Here is a 22,104-nt window from a genome sequence, read left to right as displayed (position 1 = left end):
ACTACCGGTTAAAGAACTTTTTATCTGAGATAACTTGTTTATTTCTTTCGCCTTCTGTGCTTCATTGAGTTCGCGTATGTTTTTCAATATTTGTGCTCGCATACGCTATGTTTCTTCTGATGTGCTATAAATGTGGCATGGAGTATATTTCCTCATATACATTTGGTTCCAAAGTTCATTAGATGGTTGTTCTTCTTTTTCATATTCCAACTCATACATTCCATTCCCAACGACCTTCTTGATCCGATACGGCCCATCCCATATGTTCTCCATGCTTCCGTTACCATTTTTCTGATAGCGCGGTTTCTGCCTCAACACCAATTCTCTTTCCTGGAATTCGTTCTCGCTAAGGCACTTTTTGTATTTATTCTCTTGTGCGGCTGTTGTCGCTTTTACAGAAGCTCTTTGTACTTGATTCTCCTTGTGTACGGCATCTACCATTAATCTTTCACCTCGCTGACTTTCTTGTATCTGCTTTTTCCAATTTCTTCGCTTTCTTGCGCGTTCTTCACACTTGTCAACATCAATTTCCTGACAGGTTTTACCTTCACCCGGATCTCCTCTTATTATTCCAACACCCTGAGGTAGAGGGAACTTGGTGCCCTAGTGGAAAGTTGAGGCCATTCCTAGAATACCATGTAACCAGGGTATTCCTATCATAGCATTATAGAGTGATTCTACGTCAACGACGCAAAATACTATTTCTGTTGATATGCTCTTCAAAGGAATTTGCATCGTTATCTTTCCCTTTGGTTTGTTGGTTGTTCCGTCAAAATCATAAATTTTGTAAGTTGAGGGAATAAGTTCCTCATCTTTACCTCCCATAGTCTTGTATGTGTGATAAAACAGAATACCAACTGAACTGCCAGGATCAATTAGTATTCTATTTGTAGCCCATGTGTTCACGTCATCCTCTTCGTCTTCATCAGCTTTTGCTTTTGGATTGATCCCTAACTTTACCACTATGGGCTCTCGTGCGGTTCTCCTCTTCCTGGTACTTCTTCTGCGCTAAATAAAATAGGTTGCTTCTGCCAATGCTTCAATGACGATATCTTCGCAAGGTCGAGTATCTCTCTCCCATCATTATCTCTTGCATAAACTCGACTTAGGACATTATCGTGAAAATCTTCTATGTTTTTGAATGAGTGTGTTATCGAATTACAATATAAATTCTTTGCCTTCGCTCCCACCTCTATCAAATATGTATTCCTTCTTGTCTCCATACCTTGTGCATGCCCTTCTGGTGGTGGTGGTGGTAGATTCTGCGGTCGATGTACTAGGATATGGCTGAGTTTTCCCTGATCAATCATTCTTAGTATGATTTTCTTCACATTTCTACAGTTGTTTGTTGTGTGACCATAGAAACGGTGATAGGCACAGATTCTCTACTTCTCCTCCCTGGTGGTGGTTCATTTCCCACATTTGGTGGCTCAGGAATGTCTTCCATTAGGATTATAGCTTCCCAGATTTGTCTATCGCGGTATTTAGATGCGGCATCTTTATCTGCTCCCAAACCACTTTTCTACCTCCTGGGCCTTGGTTGTAATATTTCTTTTGCCCTCCATAACCTTCTGGTTGGTTATCAAGCCTTTGAATCTTATTATTTCCTCCATGATTGTTGAACTGTTTTTCTTGGTATTCTCTTTCAAACTCTTCTTGATCCCTACTACCCATGGCTACTAGCTTTTGCTCTTCTTCAATTACTTTCTTTCCATGACTCCCTTGGGATGTACTTGCAACAACATTTCTTGTCCTTGGGAGTAAGCTAGCATTCCCCTCATTTTTGTTTTCTATCGCAACTGGGTAAGACTCCATTTCTCTTTGTTTTTCTTCGAGAGCTATGTATTCTTCTTGAAACTCGCGTAACTCTGCCATAGTTATTATATCTTTTGTCCTGAAGATATGTGTATACAATAAATCTGTAGGAAAAAGTGCATTGATGAAGGCTAATATAAGGTTTCTCTCATCTACTCGTCCGACCATCTCGCTACACATGCTCCTCCAACGTGTGGTTAAAATGCACAAGCTCTCATTGATCCTTCTGCGTAAGCTGAACACTTTTTCAATACCTGGTCTTAGCATATTATTGCTGATGTATTATCCTAAGAAGATGTTTTGTAAGTGATGAAATGATCGAATGGTTCCTACTGGCAATCCTTCAAACCATTGCAAGGCTTCCCCTGTCAGGCTCGCAGGGAAATATTTACATAACACCGCATCATTTTCTTCCCACTGTAATAAAGACCGGCTATATGCCCTTATATGTTGTACTGCGCATGTGCTTCCATCAAAGATATTAGTAAATACAGGTAGGTTGCATTTAAGTGGTATTACTGCGAGTTGTATCTGTCTTGCAAACGATGTTTTTCCCGCTTCCTCTATTGCTTCATCTAGTTGTTGCCTACCACCATCTCTTCGTGCCGCCATCATTTATCTCATCTCTGCTAATTCTCTGAGTATTTCTCCGCTCATGATTTGGTCCGCATCTTGCTGCATTGGTCTTTTCAACCTTGCCTGTCTTACTCTGTTGTCATGCATGTTTTGACGCACAACCTATTCTATCTCTCTCTCTCTCTCTCTCTCTCTCTTCAGCCTCCTCTCTTCTTCGCTTGCGTCTTTCTCTTTCATCCCTTGCATGCTCCTGTGCAGCATTATTCCTTTCAGCTTCCTCTTCACGGTCATATTGATTTATCAACATTTCTCTACCTTGCAATATAATTCTTCCTTGTTCTTCATTTTCTTCACTATCATAATCATGATGTGTGCGGTGACGTTCGCCTGCTTGTTCATATCTATTGCCTCTTTGACCTTCTTCAATGCGATAATGTTCGTGTTGTTGTACGTATCGATCATCAACTGGTTGTTGTCTATGCGTTCTTCATCGCGTTGATCCTGTAAATTGTCATCTATCTGAAAGTTTTCGGCAATGTTGTCTAGAGGTTGTTCCCGTCTGGCATCTCTTCGCCTAGATTGGCTACATCTTGACGAGCTCCTGCTTGTCCTTGACCTTGATCTTGCACGTGTGGTGCTTCTTGATCTCCGCTCTTTGTAATCTTATATTCTCTTCTCTCAACTCATGATTCTTACGCATCAAATTCGTACGTTCTTCATCTTCTCTCCTTCTTTCTGCAACCAACCTTTGTCGGAGTTTCTCGATTGTCATGTTTTCATCATTCCCTTCTATTAATCCTGGAGCTCCAGTTATTTCGTCTTCCTCTTCTGTTGAATATGTATTTGCGGTATGAACACTCACTCTATCGTAGTCTATGGTATTGGTCTCCATCGGTTCTTGTTGGATCTGAGTTTGGACTTGATTTCCTCCATTGTTTCTTTCTCCCATCCTTGAGGATTCAGCGATTTCGCTTCTTCTTCTTCCAGCGATCCTTCTACTCCTCCTGATTGTTATTGCTTTTTCCGCTGTAGTTGTTTGTCTCACCATCTTGTTAGTCTATAACAATTCTTTCGCCTTTCGAAGATAAAAATTACTCTTTAAAGAACTGAAAACTGGACCGATGAAGATTGTTTTTCTGAGATTGAAACTTTTGGTAAACTCCTTTAGATCTAAACTTCTAAAACTCTCAAAGATTTCTAATGAAAAGGTGATAAACTATGAAGAACCTAGAGCTTGTTTTTACAGAAATTCACCAACAGGGTATATCATTCCGAGTTGCTTTCTTGCGCCAAAATGTAGTTGTGAGAAATCTCACAACTACACCCTAGATAAAATGTATAGAACAATCTAAGTAATCTCCATAAGAATCACAACAACATTCATTAAAATCTTTGAATTTGATACAAAGAGATGAAGAAACCCTAACTTGCTCTCCAAATAATCTTTCTCTCTCCTAAAATCTTGTCTAAGCTCTCAAAAAGATCTCTCCCAATACAAGTCCGCTCGGCTCCTTATATAAGAGTTTACATAGTGGATGACAGCTAATAAAGCCCTTATTTTCGGATCTGGCGTGCGTCATTAACGCACGATTTCACCGACTCTTCTCGCACGTGCTCTTAATATCGCACAGCTCTTCACACTTTACTCGTGATTAAGTTGACGTCATCTGATGTGTCATTTCGGATATGTTGTATGTGGTCGCCTTCGCTCAGTCTTGATGGTCATTACTTCGCATATCTGATAGGCGTGCGGTATTTTACTCCTACATTGGCAACGACCATGAATAGTGAAACAAACACGTCAAAGTCCTTCCCAATTCTCACTTTTTTTAAGACATATATAAGGAGGGGTGACTGGTTGAAGGTACATATACGAACTACACCTAAATAAACTTTACACATTAGCCGAAAAAACATAATGATATTTAGGGATAATTTTTCGGTGATTTACAGTTCACTTGCTAAGAAATGTGGGGCGAGAGAACTAGTTATACGAATCTCCACGACATGATTTTTTAATTATTTAATAACTTTTTCCCCCTAAATTATTGGACTGTTGGCATGTTAAATCAGGGAGATAGTGATTCAGCTGGTCCAAGGAGACAGCTCAAAATAATCAAATGCAATTTACAATGTAGGTGGATTTTCAGGTCGTGGGTTGCTCTCGTGGATCTAGTTGCTGGGTAGGTAGGGTGGCAGGCATAATTCCAGTTGCATGCAGTTTAGCGTAAAGGGAGACCCTCCCGTCTATTACGACCGAGTGGCATGCCTCTTGCCATTTATGCAGAATCTTACACGAGGTTGAATGCAACAGCCAAAAACAAAATAAAAGCGGGGGTCTATCCCACTGAAATCCTTCTAGATACCAACGTAGATTTCCATTTATAACCTCCAACAACGAAAATTAGTTAGAAAGGCAGCAAGAGAATGACCAGTATTTTAACGCAGTCTGTAAGACGGAGGAAGTTGGTGGGAACTCCTTCCTTTCCAACTAAAATCCTTTAAGACCATTAATCCAAATCCCCTCTTTCTTCTCCCAAAATCTATCTTCCTCCCTATAATTCCCCTACCTGTCTGTCCCCTTGCAACAAAATTGCTTACTTAACTTGGAAATCGATCATTTTAGTGGTAATTCTTCACGAGATCTTACTGAATTTGATCTCTTTTTTTTTTTTTTTTACTTTTATGATGCTGGTCGTAGATTTCTCGGATCCATACTAAAGTTCTGATTTCTGTTTTTTTTTTCTTTCTTTTCTTGGCTCTCAGATTTTTTCAGTGCAGATATTGAGAATGGCGTCTGCAAAACTAAAAGAAGTTGTAACTGAGAAAAAGAAACAAGTTATTGAAATTGAGAAGAAACCTAGTTTAAAAACTAGTGATTCATTCTCAGAGATGAGTGTACCTGAAACTGGTTGTTTATCAATTATAGTGTTAGGTGCTTCTGGAGATCTTGCCAAGAAGAAAACTTTTCCAGCTCTTTACAATCTTTACAGACAGGTTTGCTTTATTGCTGTATCAAACTTAACTAACTCTTAATTCCGTGAGCTTAATTACCCTAATTCTTGTTTTTTCTTTCGAAATTGATAGCATAATTTTGTATATTCGGGTATGCGGAAGACAACGACTGTATCAAGCAAAATCATGCTGTTTTAAATTTTTGATTAGGATTTGATTAACCTAATTATTGTTAATTAGTTGGTTTTCACTTTTGGAGTTTAGACTATTGAAAATCTGTGCATTTGGGTATGTGTAGAAAATGATCATATCAAGCAAAATCATGTTAATATAACTCTCAGTTAGCTTAATTCCTGTTTAATCTGCTTTGTTGTTTTGCCTACAAATGTTGAACTAGCACAATTTTGTAGTTTAGGGGAATGTGGATGAAATGCCCATACAAAGCAAATCCTAAATTGTTCTTAGTTAGCTAGTTATATGTTGGCTAAGAAATTTGTCTGTTTAGTATGATGAGCAGGAAGATAAGGGAGGTTTTATGGGTAGTCATTTGTTTTCTGATATGCGTTAAGTTAGTAATTATTCGTTTAATATTAATAAGGGTTGTGTTTTTGCGTTAAGTTTAGAGAAGGTTGTGTTGATATATGAATATTCACTAAGGGTTTGTTTACACAGGGATTTTTACAATCAAATGAAGTACATATATTTGGTTATGCTCGAAGTATGATGTCAGATGATGAATTGAGAGTCTGTATTCGTGAGTAAGATTTCTCATATTTAGGTGTATCAATTTATGTAATTTTGTTTGTACAACATTGATCTTATTTCAATTGTGAGCTCTTACTATCATTTTGAAGCTCTTTCAGTTGCCTCCACGTGTAATACAGATTAATTCAATATGTAACCTTTACTGCAGATATCTCATCAAAAAGGATACATCACCAGAACAGTCCGAAGATGTATCGAAGTTCTTGCAATTGGTATATTTCTGGACAAGGTTTTAGCATCTGTTGGCCATTCACAAGGCTAGTAACTTGATTTTCTTTGTAATTTTCCAGATCAAATACGTTAGTGGTAACTATGATAGCGACGAGGGCTTTAAGTTATTGGATAAGGAAATTTCGGCGCATGAACTTTCCAGAAATACTCAAGAAGGATCGTCTCGTAGACTCTTCTATCTTGCGCTCCCACCATCTGTGTATCCTCCTGTCTGCAGAATGATCAGGTTTAACTGCATGAATACATGTGAGTGTCCTTGAGGAATTGAGTATTTGCTTTACTTATTTCACGTATGTGGTGTTACTCGCAATTTTGCAGGGCTGCCCGACATTAGTTGAGGTTGTATCTACTTCAAACTCATTACCTTTCTTCTGGTGCGTTGTTTAGTAATGCTGCTAAAAACAGCACTTGGGAAAGAATGAAAATAATGGAAATGCCTACTTTTCATTTTTTTAAGCTGTGGGATAACAATCTTGTAATTGTTCTTCGCATTAAATTAATATAATGCACAATGCCGGCCAGCCAGAGTTCGAGATCCTTTGACCTGAGTGAGTCTGATGAGCATACACTGTGTTTGTTTTCAGCTGATCTTGGTGGGTGGACACGAGTCGTCGTTGAGAAACCTTTTGGCAAGGATTTAGACACTGCAGAGGATCTGAGTGCCCAACTTGGGGAGTTGTTCGAGGAAAAACAGATTTACCGTATTGATCACTATCTAGGAAAAGAATTAGTGCAAAACTTGGTAATATTCTCCTCTGAAGTTCCATTTTGTTTATCTAAGGTCTTCTAATTCTGTACTTATCTTTCTCTTTTATTTGTTGAATTGGCAGTTGGTGCTTCGTTTCGCTAATCGCTTCTTTTTGCCCCTTTGGAATCGTGATAATATCGCTAATGTTCAGGTATGGGCTCTTCTTAAGTTACTTGTTGTCTATGGGACGAATTGTTAATTTATGTCATTGGCAAGCCTTTGCTGCTCCATGTGATTAAGATCTCAAATACACCCTTTCGCTAAAACTGATCTATAATTCTTACAAGCTCATGATTTTAATGTTCTTATCAGAAGGGTTAGTATTATTTCAAGGCTAGGGAGCATAGCTTGTAAATGGATCATCATGTTATTGTGGTTGTAATTTATTACCCCTGTATGGTTGCTACCATTCAAACTAGGCAGCGAGTGGTGATACTCAGGCCATATCTGTAAGTTGTCACTTTAGTTGGATACTTGGGTGTGTCTGACATTTACTTTACTTTCTTGCAGATTGTATTTAGGGAGAAAATTGGAACTGAAGGGCGTGGTGGTTATTTTGATGAATATGGGTAAGTCTTTAGATTTTATGATCTACTTATTTTCTTCCTCAAGACGACTATATTCGGACTCCAAGGTAATTATGGATTACTTATTTTCTTTCTTGTAGTCAATAATACGTTAACATGGTTTCTCATTTTGCAGAATCATCCGGGATATCATTCAGAATCATCTATTGCAGGCAAGTCTATCTGATAGCTGATGACATTATATTCTGACATTTGTTAGTTATGGAGATACAGTTAAAGCTGGAGTTTTAAGTTGGACTCACAATTTTTTTCTTACATCATTGTATAGGTTCTCTGCTTGGTTGCCATGGAAAAACCTATTTCTCTTAAACCTGAGCATATCCGGGATGAGAAAGTGAAGGTTTTACTCGAACTTATTTTCATTACATGTTTTCTTCCTATCTTACCTGAACGTATGCTAAGCAAGCGTTTTGTTATCTAGAATGAAGTTCTGTATTTCACTGGATACTTCATTTGCAGAATCCGAGATCTCGTTCACGACATAACCTTTTGTTGCAAGTGGATTTATGAGCATCATATCATATGAATTTGATATCTCCACATCATCTGTTAATTACTATCTTTTTATTGTCCCTAGTTGTAGGTTATGCCTCCTAGAGTCCTAGGAAAATTTGTCTCGAATAAAATGATGATGCAGTTGGATGTGCTTCATCCCATGAAAAACTAGTTTTATCATCATCGAGATAGTAGCTTTCTTATCACAATAAATCTCTGTCCTTCAAGCATGGATTCGGTATAAATCATCCGATTGATATGATATATCGATATAAACACAAATAATAAAAATACCAACACTAGGGGCTTGTGCTTTCTTCAAGTAGTAGGCTTTGTCTTCCTTCTGTCCAACAATACAACCTGTATCTGGTCAATGCATACATCGTGTTTTATGGAACCATTAAGAAAAAGCAGACTGAATATCAAGCTGCAAAACACTCTATTTCAAGAAGTGTTGTTTACCTATATTTATGCTGTCAAACATCAGGTTCTTCAGTCAGTCATGCCTATATCAAACGAAGAGATAGTGCTTGGACAGTATGAAGGATACACTGCTGACCCGACAGTTTCAGATCACTCAAACACCCCAACTTTTGCAACCATGATTTTGCGGATACACAACGAAAGATGGGAAGGTGTGATAACAGAGCATTTGGTATCATCTATATGTGTATATATAATTTGATATATTCTGAGAACCATCTATAGTAACATCTTAATCTTGCCTCATCATGTTGTTAATATTTGTATTTGCTTTCCTGTAGGTGTTCCCTTCATCATGAAAGCTGGAAAAGCCTTAAACTCAAGCAAGGCAGAGATTAGAGTCCAATTTAAGGATGTCCCTGGTGACATCTTCAAATGTATATTTATTTTTTTATTTTCAATTCTGAAATGCCAAGAAAAGAAACATGCCCGTAGTACTTATCTAGAAACTGTTTTACTTTTTCCAGCCACTATAGTGTGAAAAATGTTTTATGGTTCAGACTTGTATCATGTAGGCAAAAAACAGGGTAGAAATGAATTCGTCATACGCCTGCAACCTAAAGAGGCCATGTACATGAAATTAACTGTAAGTATTTATCACTGGTTGTTGATACACCATACATGATTCTTCTATCAATTGCATGTTTTATTACTTTATCATTTATTCTCCAGATTGGAATCCAAAATGTTTGTTTTAATAAGTTAAGCCAAAGTCACGTACTGCTCGTACTGAAACCATTATGAAAAATAAGTAATGTAATACGGGTGATTTAAATTACGAAGCTGAAAATCTGTGTTTCAGGTCAAGAAACCCGGACTGGATATGTCAACCATCCAAAGCGAATTAGATTTGTCTTATGGACAGCGCTATCAAGATGCCGTAATCCCAGAGGCTTATGAACGATTAATTCTAGACACGTACGATCTGAACTCTTATCAGCTCTTATCAACATTACATGTTAATAAAGTTTTTGCTTATTTGTCCTTTTTGTATTTGTATTTAAATTGTGAGTGCCTGCAATCTACCTTTACTCTGCAGAATTCGAGGAGATCAACAGCATTTTGTCCGCAGGGATGAGCTTAAGGTAAGTGAATTCCAGTAAATTTATCTGAAATATCATTGTATTCTCATTCCAAATGGTTTTCAAAATTTCTACTGACGAATAGATTTTCTTATTCCATTAGGCCGCTTGGGAGATCTTTACTCCTCTGTTACACACGATTGACGAGGGCAAAATGAAGCCACTTCCGTACAAAAGAGAAAGCCGAGGTCCAGCTGAAGCTGACGAGTTGCTCGAAAAGGCTGGATATGTGCAGACACACGGATATATATGGATCCCACCTACGCTATAACTGTTAGGTATGGTAAGAACTGTACTCACTTGTAATAAAAGGGCTTTGTTTTGTGGAACTTGGTTCTGGGAGGGTTGAAAGTCTGTTTAACCAGGAGCCCCAACATTCATGTGTCGCCCAGAACTTCTCATCTTTTCTCAATTCAAAACAAACTTCGTTTTAAGTTTAAATGTAGCTGAACGTTGCTATCTGTACTCTATTTGGCCTTTTTAATTGCAATTTGTTGATGGAATGACAATTACTATTGGTTTTTAAAAAAATGATAGACAGATCAAATGGATAATTAAGCTAACCACTACAGTTTATCAAATTCAAGATTCAAGTTGGTGAAGCATAAGCTTGAATCAGCCCCTAACTTCTACAGTGAATTCAAGATTCAACTTGAATGCGCCGTTTGATCCTTCTGCGCCTTTGATTAGGCGCAACCGAAAATATGGTTTAGAGCCGTTGGATCGCGTTAAGATGTTTTAATCTAATGGATTAAGTTTGTTTGCGCCCAACAATTAAGTGCATCAAGCTTGATTCAAAAGTAGAAATTGACGTTTAGTCCCAAATCTGTTGGGCTATGGACGTTCTAGTCCTACCCTCTCGGACCTGGTATCGATTAGTCCTAATTTGTCAAATTATGAACGGATTAATCCTTTTTCGAACGATTTGGTCCAAAGCAGATTGTTTTGATGACAAAACTACCCACCAGGTATAATAGGTTTTCATGATTTAGTGTAGTTTCATTTTTTTAGTTTCTGTCGAGAAACGTCTTCATCTCCTAGCAAACTCGTCTCTCTCCCTATTTTAATCTGTTAAAGAAGAAGGTGGAGTTTATTGAAGGAGCCACTGGCAATCGTCGGAGGTACTGAAATTCACAATCATTTTAAGATTCTGATTCTTTTTTTCTTTTGGGATTTTGAAAACTAAAAAGCTCTGATTTCATATCTAAAAATTTTCCTGATTCACGATCTGCGTTTCGATCTACAATCTTGGGATGATTCTCATCATTTTGAGTTAATAATCATGAAAAATTTCGAAGAAAATTTTAGGGCTCCTGATTGAATTTCGATCTCTCTATTCTCCTTAATCTCAATTTGAAATCTAATTTTAGATTTTTGATCGGCACAATCTAATTTCTATTACCCATCTAATCTTTCCCAAAATCTCAAACTATTGTATTTTAATTTGAATTCGATCGTGATTATATATTGCATTTGTTGATTGACTAAGTAATTCGAACTGAATTGGATATAATATTTTGGTTTGGTGTTGTTTTTGCGTTTTTGTGTTTGGCTATAGGTTTTTCATTTTGGTCGTATTTTGGATTTTGCTGTGTTAAAATTGTAGGTTTCTTTTTTCGTTTTTATGAATAGGGAATTTGAGTTTCTTTGAAGCTTTTTTCCTTTAAAACAAATTGTGAGACAATTAATGAGTAGGTATCATTTGTAAAGAATAAATGTTAATTTCATGATTGTGTTCAATAGTTTAAACTTTATATATACTTACTGTTTTGATTTTTTTATTTTACAGTGGGAGTTATGAGCCTTCAGGTTTAGTCCATAAGAAGAATCTTGTAAAGGTACTATATGCCTGTTTGTATATTATAGTGGTAATACGTCGATATTCTTGCTAGGATTAGTAGCAAAAACTAACTTGTTGAGTGATTTAGTCGAGTGTCGCCTTAAATTATTTACATGGCATGTGATTTTTTTGGTTTTGGCAGGAACTGACCTTACCTTACCCATTCATGTGTTCCTTTTTCTCAATACTTTTCGTCTTGTGTAATATACCGAGCATCATCCAGTGAGCTAAAATGTTCCAAATTCCAACCAATAACGTTGATATTTCTTTTTCATATTACAAGAAGACCTTCTCCACCTACCAGTACTTTCGTCAAGCATAACATCAGCGATAATAGATAATATATAGTGCTTTTACAGAGCGGTGCCGAAGAACTCTTCACATATTAGTAGATTTTGTGTTTAAATCTCATGTTAGATCAAGCTCGAGTTATGTTGTATCATCATTTGGAACTATGGTAACTTCCCCATGGATTTATAATTTAAATTTTTTTCTTATTTGACATATTAAGTACTTATATATATATATATATTTGTGACTTGTCATTTTTTAGTTATTTTGAAGTATGACTGTATAAACTTCATGAAACAAAAAGAGTGAATTCCTTTACTTTGTTCTTGAAGCGACACGTAAGCTTTTCATTTCCTTTAAGTCTTTGCATAACTTTTTGCTTTGATTTTACTGTTTGTACATTTAGAATTATGATTGACGCCAACTAGTTCAAACAACAAGCTAATGCTTTCATTCTAGAAGTGGTCGTAATGTTCCCGTGAAAAATGTGATGTTTATTGTATGGCTAGCAAGCCTAAACTAACAGCTACTATTATCTTGTTGAATTTATTTTTAGCAACAAAACTGGTTGCTTCTACATTATTCGTTTTTGTTTCTTCCAACTAAGTGCTAGGGGGATGCATTTTTAAATTGTCCAGTTTAGTTCTCTTCTTGATAATCTGCTATTATGACTTGTGAGTACAATTGTTGCATTTTGTTAATGTGTACATAGTTGTACACCTGTTGATTTTTAATGTATACATAGTTGTACACCTGCAGATCGTTAATGTGCACAAAGTTGTACACCTGTTAATCTATTGGCATTACATTATTTGCTAATCAGGTGTGTGTTCGCTTTAAAAATACACTGTAATTGTTCATGGTGATGAGGTGAGAGAGACAAAGGACATTCTTCATTTATATATGATGTGCGCATTACTGTACATTGTATTTTGTACAATAAGAGGCTGAAAAAAGGCAAACAGAAACAGTCAGAAAGTACGGGTGGAAAACTATAGAACAAAGATGGAAAAGGTAAAATATCTTAAATACTACATTAGTCTGTTAATTTGATGTCCAACGACAACTTTCTCTGTTGACTGATGATGCACTTTTATATGCTCTTGCAGATTTGTCAAGATCGATTCATGGATGACCCTGTTTTGGCCATGGAGGTCTGATATTAGGTTTGACTGTGGGCCAGCTAAACCAGTTTTGTTTTCTTCATTTATGTCCATTCTATTTGTTCATTGTACTTGACAGTGCATATTTTTCTGCAGATGAGTCGACCTTTGTCGGACTACATATCCACCATGGCAGAATATCCAGAGTACTCTTTTGTTATGGAAATTCTTGATCAACACTTTGTTTTTGTTGTAATTATTGCATTCAATGTAGGAGAAGGTTTAGAAAAGAATTGCGAGATAAATGAGATGTATTACCTGAGAGGGGACATCGCTGAAATGCTACTGAAGACAGTAGAGGAGACAACTGACGACATGTAAGCAACACTTATCATCTTGATTCTAATATTTTACGTATTCACGTTTGTTTAGGATCTGACGAAAAGAATTTGGGTTCTGAACATGCATACCATATATTATTTGAAAATATATTTGCACTCGGACAACCACAAATTCCTTAAATTTTTCAAGAAAGTAAGTGCATTTTTAATTATAATAACTTTGATAAATTTTTATGTATATTTTGATAGTACTCCTATGTGAACCTTCTATTGTCGGAGTTTGAGTAGAGCAGTAAGCTAGCTTTCCCAAATAACGTACAAGACTCGCTAATGTTGTAGATAAGCATCTATTGCAAAATATCCAGAGCATAAATTATGCGAGTTTGAGTAGAGTAGCTAGTAAGCTAGCTTTCCGGAATAACGTACAAGACTCGCTAATGTTGTAGATAAGTCTATTGCAAAATATCCAGAGCATAAATTAGGCGAGTTTGAGTAGAGTAGCTAGTAAGCTAGCTTTCCCGAATAATGTACAAGACTCACTAATGTTGTGGATAAGCATCTATTGCAAAATATCAGGAACATAAATCAGGAGATAGTTAACGACTGGCATTCCTCTGAATGTAACAATACATAGATCCTAGATTTGGCGACAAATAGTTACATAAATTTCCAAAATTGGCTTAAGCCCACTCTAGGACTCTTAATCTAATTTCAGTGAACAAGCTTTTTTCATTTCTAGGATGTCGAATCAGCGATGCTATGAGTCACTGACTGTTGACTATAACAGAAGTTACATGTGTACATATTGATACACATGTGATATAAGTGTACATTGTTGTGCACATGTGACAAAAATTACATGTGTACATAATAGCACACCTGTTATACAAGTGTACATTGTTGTGCACATATGACAAGAATCACAAGCTGGTGGAAATGTATTGTATAAGCTTATGTAGGCGTAAATTTCCAGTTATTATTGGTACTTTTGAGTATAATTTTATTCAATTTTCAATTCATCTCTTTGATGTTTTTTTTTTTTGTACCGACTATATGAGGTGTATTTTCTTGGACACCATTTATTCTCTTTGATTACTAACATAAGTTTTATTCTTTGTAGGTGAACTCATTGGTGCAGAGTATTCCTAAATGAGCAAACTACTGATGTGTTGTGAAACGACAGTTGATTGTCACTTGGAAACACCTCATTTAACAAGTATTCGGGTAGATGACAGTCGCGTTTTTATTCTCCATGTGCTTATTTGAGTTCTTCATGTAATTCAAGTATGAAATAGTTATGCCTAATGTTACTAGTTTGTTTACAAATTCCTAACCTTGTTGTTTGTCATCTTAACTGAATCTGGAATACTTTACCGGACTGATTCTGATTCTTAGTACAAAACTGGTGATGATCTCTTAGTACAAAACTGGTGATATTGGTTAGAAGAGACTGCCACTTAGAAGTAGCTGAACTAAGTATATATAGGAACATGAAACAATTGATGTTATAGTTGTAAAAATGTTGATTGTTAATGCGTACGTAGAACTCATGTTGATTGTCAATGGTACAACATTGTATACCCTGATTCACCTTTGACATCAATCTTTTTTGGTTTTATGTACTAAATTTAGGGACTCATAAGCTCAAAATGGTAGGGCGCCCAAGCCTATCACAAGGTTTGCGGAGGTTGATGGTTCAAATCCATCTGAGTTTCCATGTGATGTTTATAAAATTTGATTAAGTGTGTACATACTGGTGCATCAGTTTAATTCCCATGAAATAGATTTGGTTTGTTTCACATTTTGTAAGAGCACACCATTATATTTTTCATGAAAAATTGGTCTGCATGTAGGTATGAATGATCAATTTAATGTATGTTTTGTAGGTGTGTACATATTGGTACACCTGTGTGATTCCCATGAAAAGGTAGGTTTGTTGTAGATACTAATGATTGATTTTATACATGTTTTTTTAGGGGTGTACATATTAGTGCACCAGTGCATTTTCCATGAAAAAGTAAGTTTGTATGTGGTTATGAACAATCGGTTTTATGCATGTTTTGTATGGTTGTACAAAGTGGTGCACCAGTGTAATTCCCATAAAAAATAGGTTTGTATGTGGTTATGAATAATCGTTTTATGCATGTTTTAGGTGTGGTTATGAATAATAGATTTTGTGCATGATTTGCAAGGATATACATATTAACGCACTAGTGTATTTTACATGAAAAAGTAGATTTGTGTGTGGTTATTAATAATTAGTTTTATGCATATGTTTTGCAGGGGTGTACGTATTGGTGTACCACTGTAATTCCCATGAAAAAGTAGGTCGGACTGTGTGTATGGGTGACTAATTTCATGTATGTTTTGTAGGCATGTACAAAATGGTGCACATGTGAAAAACTGATAAGCTTATGAAGTTTTTGTGCATGAATACTTTTTTTATACATATCAGTTAAATATGAGCGACAATTAAAATTTTAAAAAACTGAAAATTGTATAGTCATATGGGTACTCTTTTTGTAGATTTCGGAAAGAGCTTTCCAAATATATAAATTTTGTGAATTTTGGACGAGCGGTGCGAAAGATAATTCGTTTTAAAATATTCTTTATATTATTTTAAATTGCTGACATCATCATGAAATATTTAGGACTAAACTGTAAATATTTAGACTAAATTGTAAATCAGGAAGGTTATTTGTGTATTTTTCATATTTTAAATAGCATTTGGACTAAATTGTACCTAGTTAACTCAGGATGGACTAATCCGTACTTTTTGACGCATTTTTGGACTAAACCGTTTTTTTCCCGATTCAAAATCACTTTCAAGCAATCTCTAGGCCACGCTTTTTTGCTAGCGGTTAGCCTTATCGCCGGATATTCATTTTGAATCAATCTATAATACAAGACAGAAGGGGATTTTGAGGTTGGACGGAGGGATAACATTTTGAGAGACAAACGTTGCATCCGACCATCTCAGTCTCATCCTAGCCAAAGACATCCGACCGCTACAAAAATTGCAACCTCTTTTATTATGAACTTAAATTGATCGGGTTCCCTTATAATTAGGGTCATAAAATTCACTATTGATTCGATTTCTTCACTTAAATGAAATAAATTCAATATAATTTTATTTTAAGAGTATTATTTATATCTTTTACGGTTATAAACATGATCTAATCTTGTAGATGGGGCAAAACGATTTGCTGGTTTTTAAGGAAGTAAGGAGACGACCGCGCGGAGGAGACTCCTCGAACCGAGCAAACTGCTTAACCTCACACAGATGCACTGCAAATGGAGTGCTTGAATTCGAGAGATCAATTTGTAAGACTCCGTCCTAAACCAAGACAATGGTCGTTCCAGAGTCAATTCGGCCACAAGAAAGGATGGGTCGGTATGTAGGAGGGAAGCTGAGAAATGTGTGAGATCAATGGTGATCAAGGGTTGTAGGTGTGCTGTGTATTCTGCGTGAAGAAATAAGATAAGTTCTGATTGATTGAATTAGAGTGATGGCTCAAATGATGAGAATTCTTGTGTGATGAGAATTCTTTGTTCAAAACGGGCATTTCTGTTCTTTGTTGTTGTCTTATTCAATCATTGATTCAGAGACCTATTTATATTATTAGAATCGTAGACACCTTGATCCCATGAAGTGTGATAGTTGCTGGAGTCAAAGAGTGGGAAGTGGGAAATCGTGTTAAAACCAGTTTCTCATCGTGCAGAGACTTGGTTGATTGTCCACCCACTACTTTGCTAACTTCTCTAACCGCTTGCACGACTTGCTCACATTCTCATCGTGGATGGACACACGTGCCGTAGACCGCCAGACCAAAACCCTAGTTGATATCCCCCCATGTGGCACGAATGATGTCTCGTGATTGTGGAGTCTGCAAGACAGACGTGTATTTAGTTAGTCAGTTGTTGACTTGATGAGACGATGAGTCTTTGTATTACTGAGTCGAACATGATTTATGAATGTTCTAGGACTCATGACTTGAACATGTCTATTGAGACAGAGGTATAATTGTTGAATGAATGCTGATAGTTAAGGTGAGCAAATATTGCTCATTCGATGGATTGTTGAATATTGATAGTTGAACCATTATTCCTAGTCAGAGCAAGTATTGCTCGTTTGATGAATTATTGGTAACGGGACCAAATAAAATATTAATTTTAAGATACTGGCAACTGGATCGAGTACAATCAATTAAAATGTTGATTACGGGATCAACATAAAATTATTAGCGTTTGAACCTGCTCAAAATTATGCTTTGCAGAGCCTTGGATTCGAAACCCTAATTTTTGATCAATTGTTGATTTATAGAAAATCAACCACGGAATGAAGGAGGGACCGACTACATGGGATGATGGGCCGACCATGTAGCGCCCAGATGCTCGAGTGAACCAGCACCAGAGTCTCTTGAAGACCAGTTGGTGAAAGATGATTAAATGTTGGTTAAATCATTTATTGAAATAGTGCTCGTCTGAGCCTTAGGTGATAAAACCTAATTATGACGGAGTGAGGGACCAACCAAGAAGTCATGGAATCGTCCCTTGTCGGTCATGGGATAAGTTGACGACTGTTTGATGAAATTTCAAGTTGTTTGGAAGAGTTTGAACCTAATGTGAACAAATTAGGTCAAATGATGAAAATGTGTGGGAATGGTCTCTTGCAAACCAAAGGGCCAACCTTGGTCGGCCAAGGTAATATGCCCATGTCACCATAGTGTCCGTGTCTCAGTCCTGAGAATTTTGATATTTTCTGATGCGTGTTTGAGCAACATTTTAGAAAATATGAAGAAACCAGGGTTTTGCTCAAACCGAGGAACTTCAGAAGATGAAGGAAATAATAATAAAATAAGAAAATACAAGGTGTGGGACCGGTCATGGCTAAGGCATGGTCGGTCGGCTAATAAGCCCGGTCCCGTGACACCTTTCCTAATTTTATATTATTTTCATGATGTGAAGGAAATATCATGAAATTAAGGAGTTTGTTGAAACGAAGGAGTTTGCTTAAAACAAAGGAGTTTCCATGAGATGAATGAAATAATAATAATAAAATGAGGAGTCGCACGGTGTGAGACCGGTCACGGTTAGGGCATGGCAGGGTGGCTAGTGGGCCGGTCCCTTGACACCTTTCCTAATTTTATATTATTTCCTTGATGTGAAGGAAATATCAAGAAACTGAGGAATTTCCTCATACGAAGGAGTTTTGCTCAAATGAAGGAGTTTTCATGAGATCAAGGGAGATAATAAAATAAGATAAAATATGGGAAGAGGCGTGGGACTGGCCACGGCGGCATGTTCGTCCGGCCGGTGGGCCTGGTCCCTTAGGCGCCTTTTTTAATATTTTTTTTATTATTTTCTTTCCTATTTTGTATAGGTTCCTCGTTCCTTCGTATTTTTAAATGTTTGTTCGTACATTCAGGTGCTCGTTAGTGCATTATTGCTGAGTATACTTGCACCATTTTGTCGGGGCTTATTCTATAGTGGCTCAGATGCCCGTACGTTGAATATTTATTACTAACCCATGGAATTATGCTGGGAAAAGCCATGAATTGAAGTAATGGAATATTATGAAGAACGTAGAATATTTTCTAGGAATTTAATTGATGAATCTAGTGACTGGAAATAATTAATTGATGGCTCTATATTAGCACGTCGTCTATGAGCGTTAATTATTCAAGAATTGAGTGATATGAGCTAGTTGAAGCGTCATATTTATTACGTATAGTCAGGGAAAACGTTGTTGCATCCTGAAGACCTTATCACTCTATTCTAGCAGGCAAGATGTCTAGGAGCCGTCCAATCATTAAGATTCTACACACATGTCTATACTAGCAGGCAAGTTGTCTAGGAGCCGTCCAATCGTTTGATTCTATATAAAAGTGAGAACTGAAATTGTTCAGTATTCATGAAATGTGTCGTTGCCTCAATTGAGAGACTACATATTCATGTATGCTCTGAGAGACAATACCCAGTCAGAGGTTCATGTGGCATTAGTTTTTCATGCTTTAACGAGAGACATAAGTCTCAATATTCATCTGACTACTAGATCAGGAATATGTAAGGTTACGATTTTAGCCTTTGCCAAAAATCCACCGTCAATATTAAGTCCCCTGCTTAGTGAGGGACAGTCATGTTCCTCAGTCAGCACTGGATGCTGATTTTTAGTTACAGACGAAATAAGTAATTGAACTTAGTCGTAAGATAGAATGTTACCGGATTTTTGATTGTATGAGCGAGCCATGGCTTGAACTAATATCCCAGTAGCATGATAAAGCATCTTCTGACGAGCGTAAACTGGTGTAGCACCGCTGATTTGGTGATGGGACGTCTAATCTTGGTTGATTTAGGATTCACGGGTCCGGGCCCAATAAAGGAAATCCTTGTGGAATTAGGTTTTGGAAATAAAATTTGATATAAAAGGGATAAACACCCTCTCTTTTTTTCTTCTTCACAACCGACCACCATCTCCATCTCTTCATCACCTTCACGTCAGCAGCAGGAAAAAATTTTCACCGGAGCTCATCGCCGACCGTCTAGACAATTTCCGGCCGGCACCGACCAGGTACGCAAAAAGTTTTTTTTTCAAGAGTTTGTAGCTTTTTCATGAGTTGTTCATGTTAAAATTATATATACATATGCATATATAGGCGTGAGTTTTGTAGAAAACCCTTGTTTTAGGAATGGACGTTCGTTCGTTAGTTTAAGAAACGAGCAATCATCCCTAACTTAGGAGAGATTTTTTGCTATAGACCTGTGTCTAGTGATAAAATTTTGTTTATGAGATTTGTTGAAAACTAAAGTTTTATCTTAAAAGTGTGAGTTTTCACAAAATCGAAATAAACCCTCGTTTCAAAGTGGGACGATCGTACAAGGGATTTTTTTTTTAATACTTGAGTTTGCTCACGTTAAAATTTTTTTTTGAAAATTTTACGTGAGTAATTCACGTTTTATTATTTTGTTAAAATCAAAATATCGGTTTTGAGTAACCATTAAAGGTAGACAATTGTTTGTGATAAAAATAATATCTTTGTGTGAGTTTTTTTTTTTATAACTCAGTGATGAATGTTCACAGTGGAAATTATGTTCATGATTTTATGAAAAATCCGGTTTTGATTTTTTGAAAATCAAAGTTTTGTTCATTTTTTGTAGGTTCAAAGAAACGAGCAAGTTTTGAAGTGTTAACTCTTGTATCACAATCACTACTGTTATTGGAATCGCAAAGAGTTAAGAGTTAAGAATTACCATTTTTGATGCATGTTTTTATCGATGTGTCTTGACTCCACATTATCCGCAACAGATAATGGTGACTTCCAGTGATCATTCTTCAAGTTCCTCTGAGGAATATTCCGATACGTCCAAGCCAGAGATGAAAAGCTCTGCAGATGCGCGCGCCGAGGTAGCTCAGTCTCTAAGAGATGCTGGAAAGCTGATAAACAACATGTCTCTGGATCATCTGAAAGTTACTCGTGATAGGTTTTCAAAGAGAGAAGCCGAAGATGAAAAACTTGCAGCTTATCAAAAACGGCGTCGACTTCAGCAGACAAAGCTAGCAGCTGAGGACGAAATTCAATCTCGTGCTGACGGTGTAGCTTCATACTAAGACACTGAGGAAATTGAATCTATATGGAAGCCTAGAAAACGTAGAATTAGGCCATATCCACTTGGTAGAGAAACTGAGCGATTGGCTAAGGATGATTTTCGAGCCGAATGCGAAGAAGATGAATATTTAGATGCAATATATGGCGATCCTGAGGATCAGTTGGAAGAAGTCCCCAGTGAAAATTCTGACAACGACTCCGAGGAAGAGCTTGAAGAAGATTCCATAGAGGACGATGATCATGAAGATGACGAATCTGATAAAGCCGATGATTAGTCTTGCAATCCTCTTGAGCATTTCAACGCTTTTTAGTTTTCATAGTAGATATCTTCTTGATCGTTTGAGCAACTTTACTTCATAATTATGATTTTTTTTTTGAACGAAAACCCTTTTATTAATATTTTTATTTCGCCTTTGATTGAATTAAATGACGTGAACCAATGTTCATGTGCCAAAATCCATCATAATTCCTTGGCAGGCTCCAGTGACATCCACCTGTGAAAAGTGCGAACACCATATGGGTTGGGAAGACATGTGATACGTACAAAGACGTGGGTTATTTTATGTCCATGCCCAGCCTTGGTCATTGTCAGTCCCCAGTGCATTATTTTCCTTCGCGTCTCCAGTATTGATCTTGTTTGGAACTTAGGGTTTCAGTAAAACTCGTAACTTAATTGACCATTCGCAGAAGATAAGTGTCCACCGTCTTGTATATATCTTCCAGACTTAGGGTTTATCATGTACACAAATATTTCCTCCCATTCCTGAATTAGTTTCATCATACAGAAGAAATTTCAATTATCATCATACCTCACACCAACATGTCAGACAATAGTTTATCTCCTTATGTGTCTCCATCAAAGCGTGGAGCCATGAAATCCAACTTGGTATGAAGTATTCCCTTTATGTTCCTTCTTTCGTATAATCAACGACTGACTAAAGGAAATATTTGTCGCAGATGAACCAGGGTGACCAATGTTCTTCTTCTTCCCCGCATAGCTCAAGACCTAAGCGCACCATCAAGATCCCTGCTCGTTTCAAACCGACATGTGCAGGTGTTGGGACATCTGTAAGTTTTCTGATAGATATTTTCTTGAATGAATGTTTATCCAAATATCTATTGATCTTGAATGTTGTATCTGCATGTTGATGTTCACTTTGTTGAGGATGGGAAGAAGAAGAAAAG

General features: G+C 36.8%; 2 protein-coding genes across 3 annotated transcripts; both read left to right on the top strand.

The window, feature by feature from the left end:
- The first annotated feature begins 4,809 nt into the window (after positions 1 to 4,809).
- On the top strand, positions 4,810 to 10,268 carry LOC113281557 (glucose-6-phosphate 1-dehydrogenase, cytoplasmic isoform-like). Of its 2 annotated transcripts, none has more exons than XM_026530345.1 (16): positions 4,810 to 5,019; positions 5,168 to 5,388; positions 6,019 to 6,104; positions 6,260 to 6,323; positions 6,402 to 6,588; positions 6,927 to 7,084; positions 7,173 to 7,241; positions 7,601 to 7,659; positions 7,793 to 7,829; positions 7,946 to 8,017; positions 8,660 to 8,807; positions 8,937 to 9,032; positions 9,171 to 9,241; positions 9,458 to 9,573; positions 9,695 to 9,740; positions 9,841 to 10,246. In XM_026530345.1, the coding sequence occupies exons 2-16, from the start codon at positions 5,182 to 5,184 to the stop codon at positions 10,006 to 10,008; spliced, it is 1,584 nt and encodes a 527-aa protein (XP_026386130.1). In that variant the 5' UTR covers positions 4,810 to 5,019; positions 5,168 to 5,181; the 3' UTR covers positions 10,009 to 10,246. The 2 variants fall into 2 exon arrangements, with proteins under 2 accessions (XP_026386130.1, XP_026386129.1); XM_026530344.1 differs by having other exon boundaries at positions 4,811 to 5,019; positions 5,158 to 5,388; positions 9,841 to 10,268.
- Positions 10,269 to 20,621: 10,353 nt separating this feature from the next.
- Positions 20,622 to 21,194, top strand: LOC113279034 (mitotic apparatus protein p62-like). The gene is made up of 2 exons (XM_026527752.1): positions 20,622 to 20,906; positions 20,952 to 21,194. The coding sequence occupies exons 1-2, from the start codon at positions 20,622 to 20,624 to the stop codon at positions 21,192 to 21,194; spliced, it is 528 nt and encodes a 175-aa protein (XP_026383537.1).
- The last annotated feature ends 910 nt before the right edge of the window (positions 21,195 to 22,104 follow it).

Source organism: Papaver somniferum, chromosome 5 (assembly GCF_003573695.1).
Source record: "Papaver somniferum cultivar HN1 chromosome 5, ASM357369v1, whole genome shotgun sequence".
Taxonomy (NCBI): Eukaryota; Viridiplantae; Streptophyta; class Magnoliopsida; order Ranunculales; family Papaveraceae; genus Papaver; species Papaver somniferum.
The sequence above is the reverse complement of the archived record's forward strand: the minus strand, read 5'-3'. Positions and strand labels throughout refer to the sequence as shown.

Excerpts from the sequence above, each read along its gene's own strand:
- LOC113279034 (XM_026527752.1), top strand. The coding sequence starts at position 20,622 with ATGGTGACTTCCAGTGATCATTCTTCAAGTTCCTCTGAGGAATATTCC. Across the intron at positions 20,907-20,951 it reads TTCAATCTCGTGCTGACGGT|CCTAGAAAACGTAGAATTAG; the intron begins GTAGCTTCATAC and ends TCTATATGGAAG.
- LOC113281557 (XM_026530344.1), top strand. The coding sequence starts at position 5,182 with ATGGCGTCTGCAAAACTAAAAGAAGTTGTAACTGAGAAAAAGAAACAA. Across the intron at positions 7,830-7,945 it reads TTCAGAATCATCTATTGCAG|GTTCTCTGCTTGGTTGCCAT; the intron begins GCAAGTCTATCT and ends ATCATTGTATAG. Across the intron at positions 9,033-9,170 it reads CCCTGGTGACATCTTCAAAT|GCAAAAAACAGGGTAGAAAT; the intron begins GTATATTTATTT and ends TGTATCATGTAG.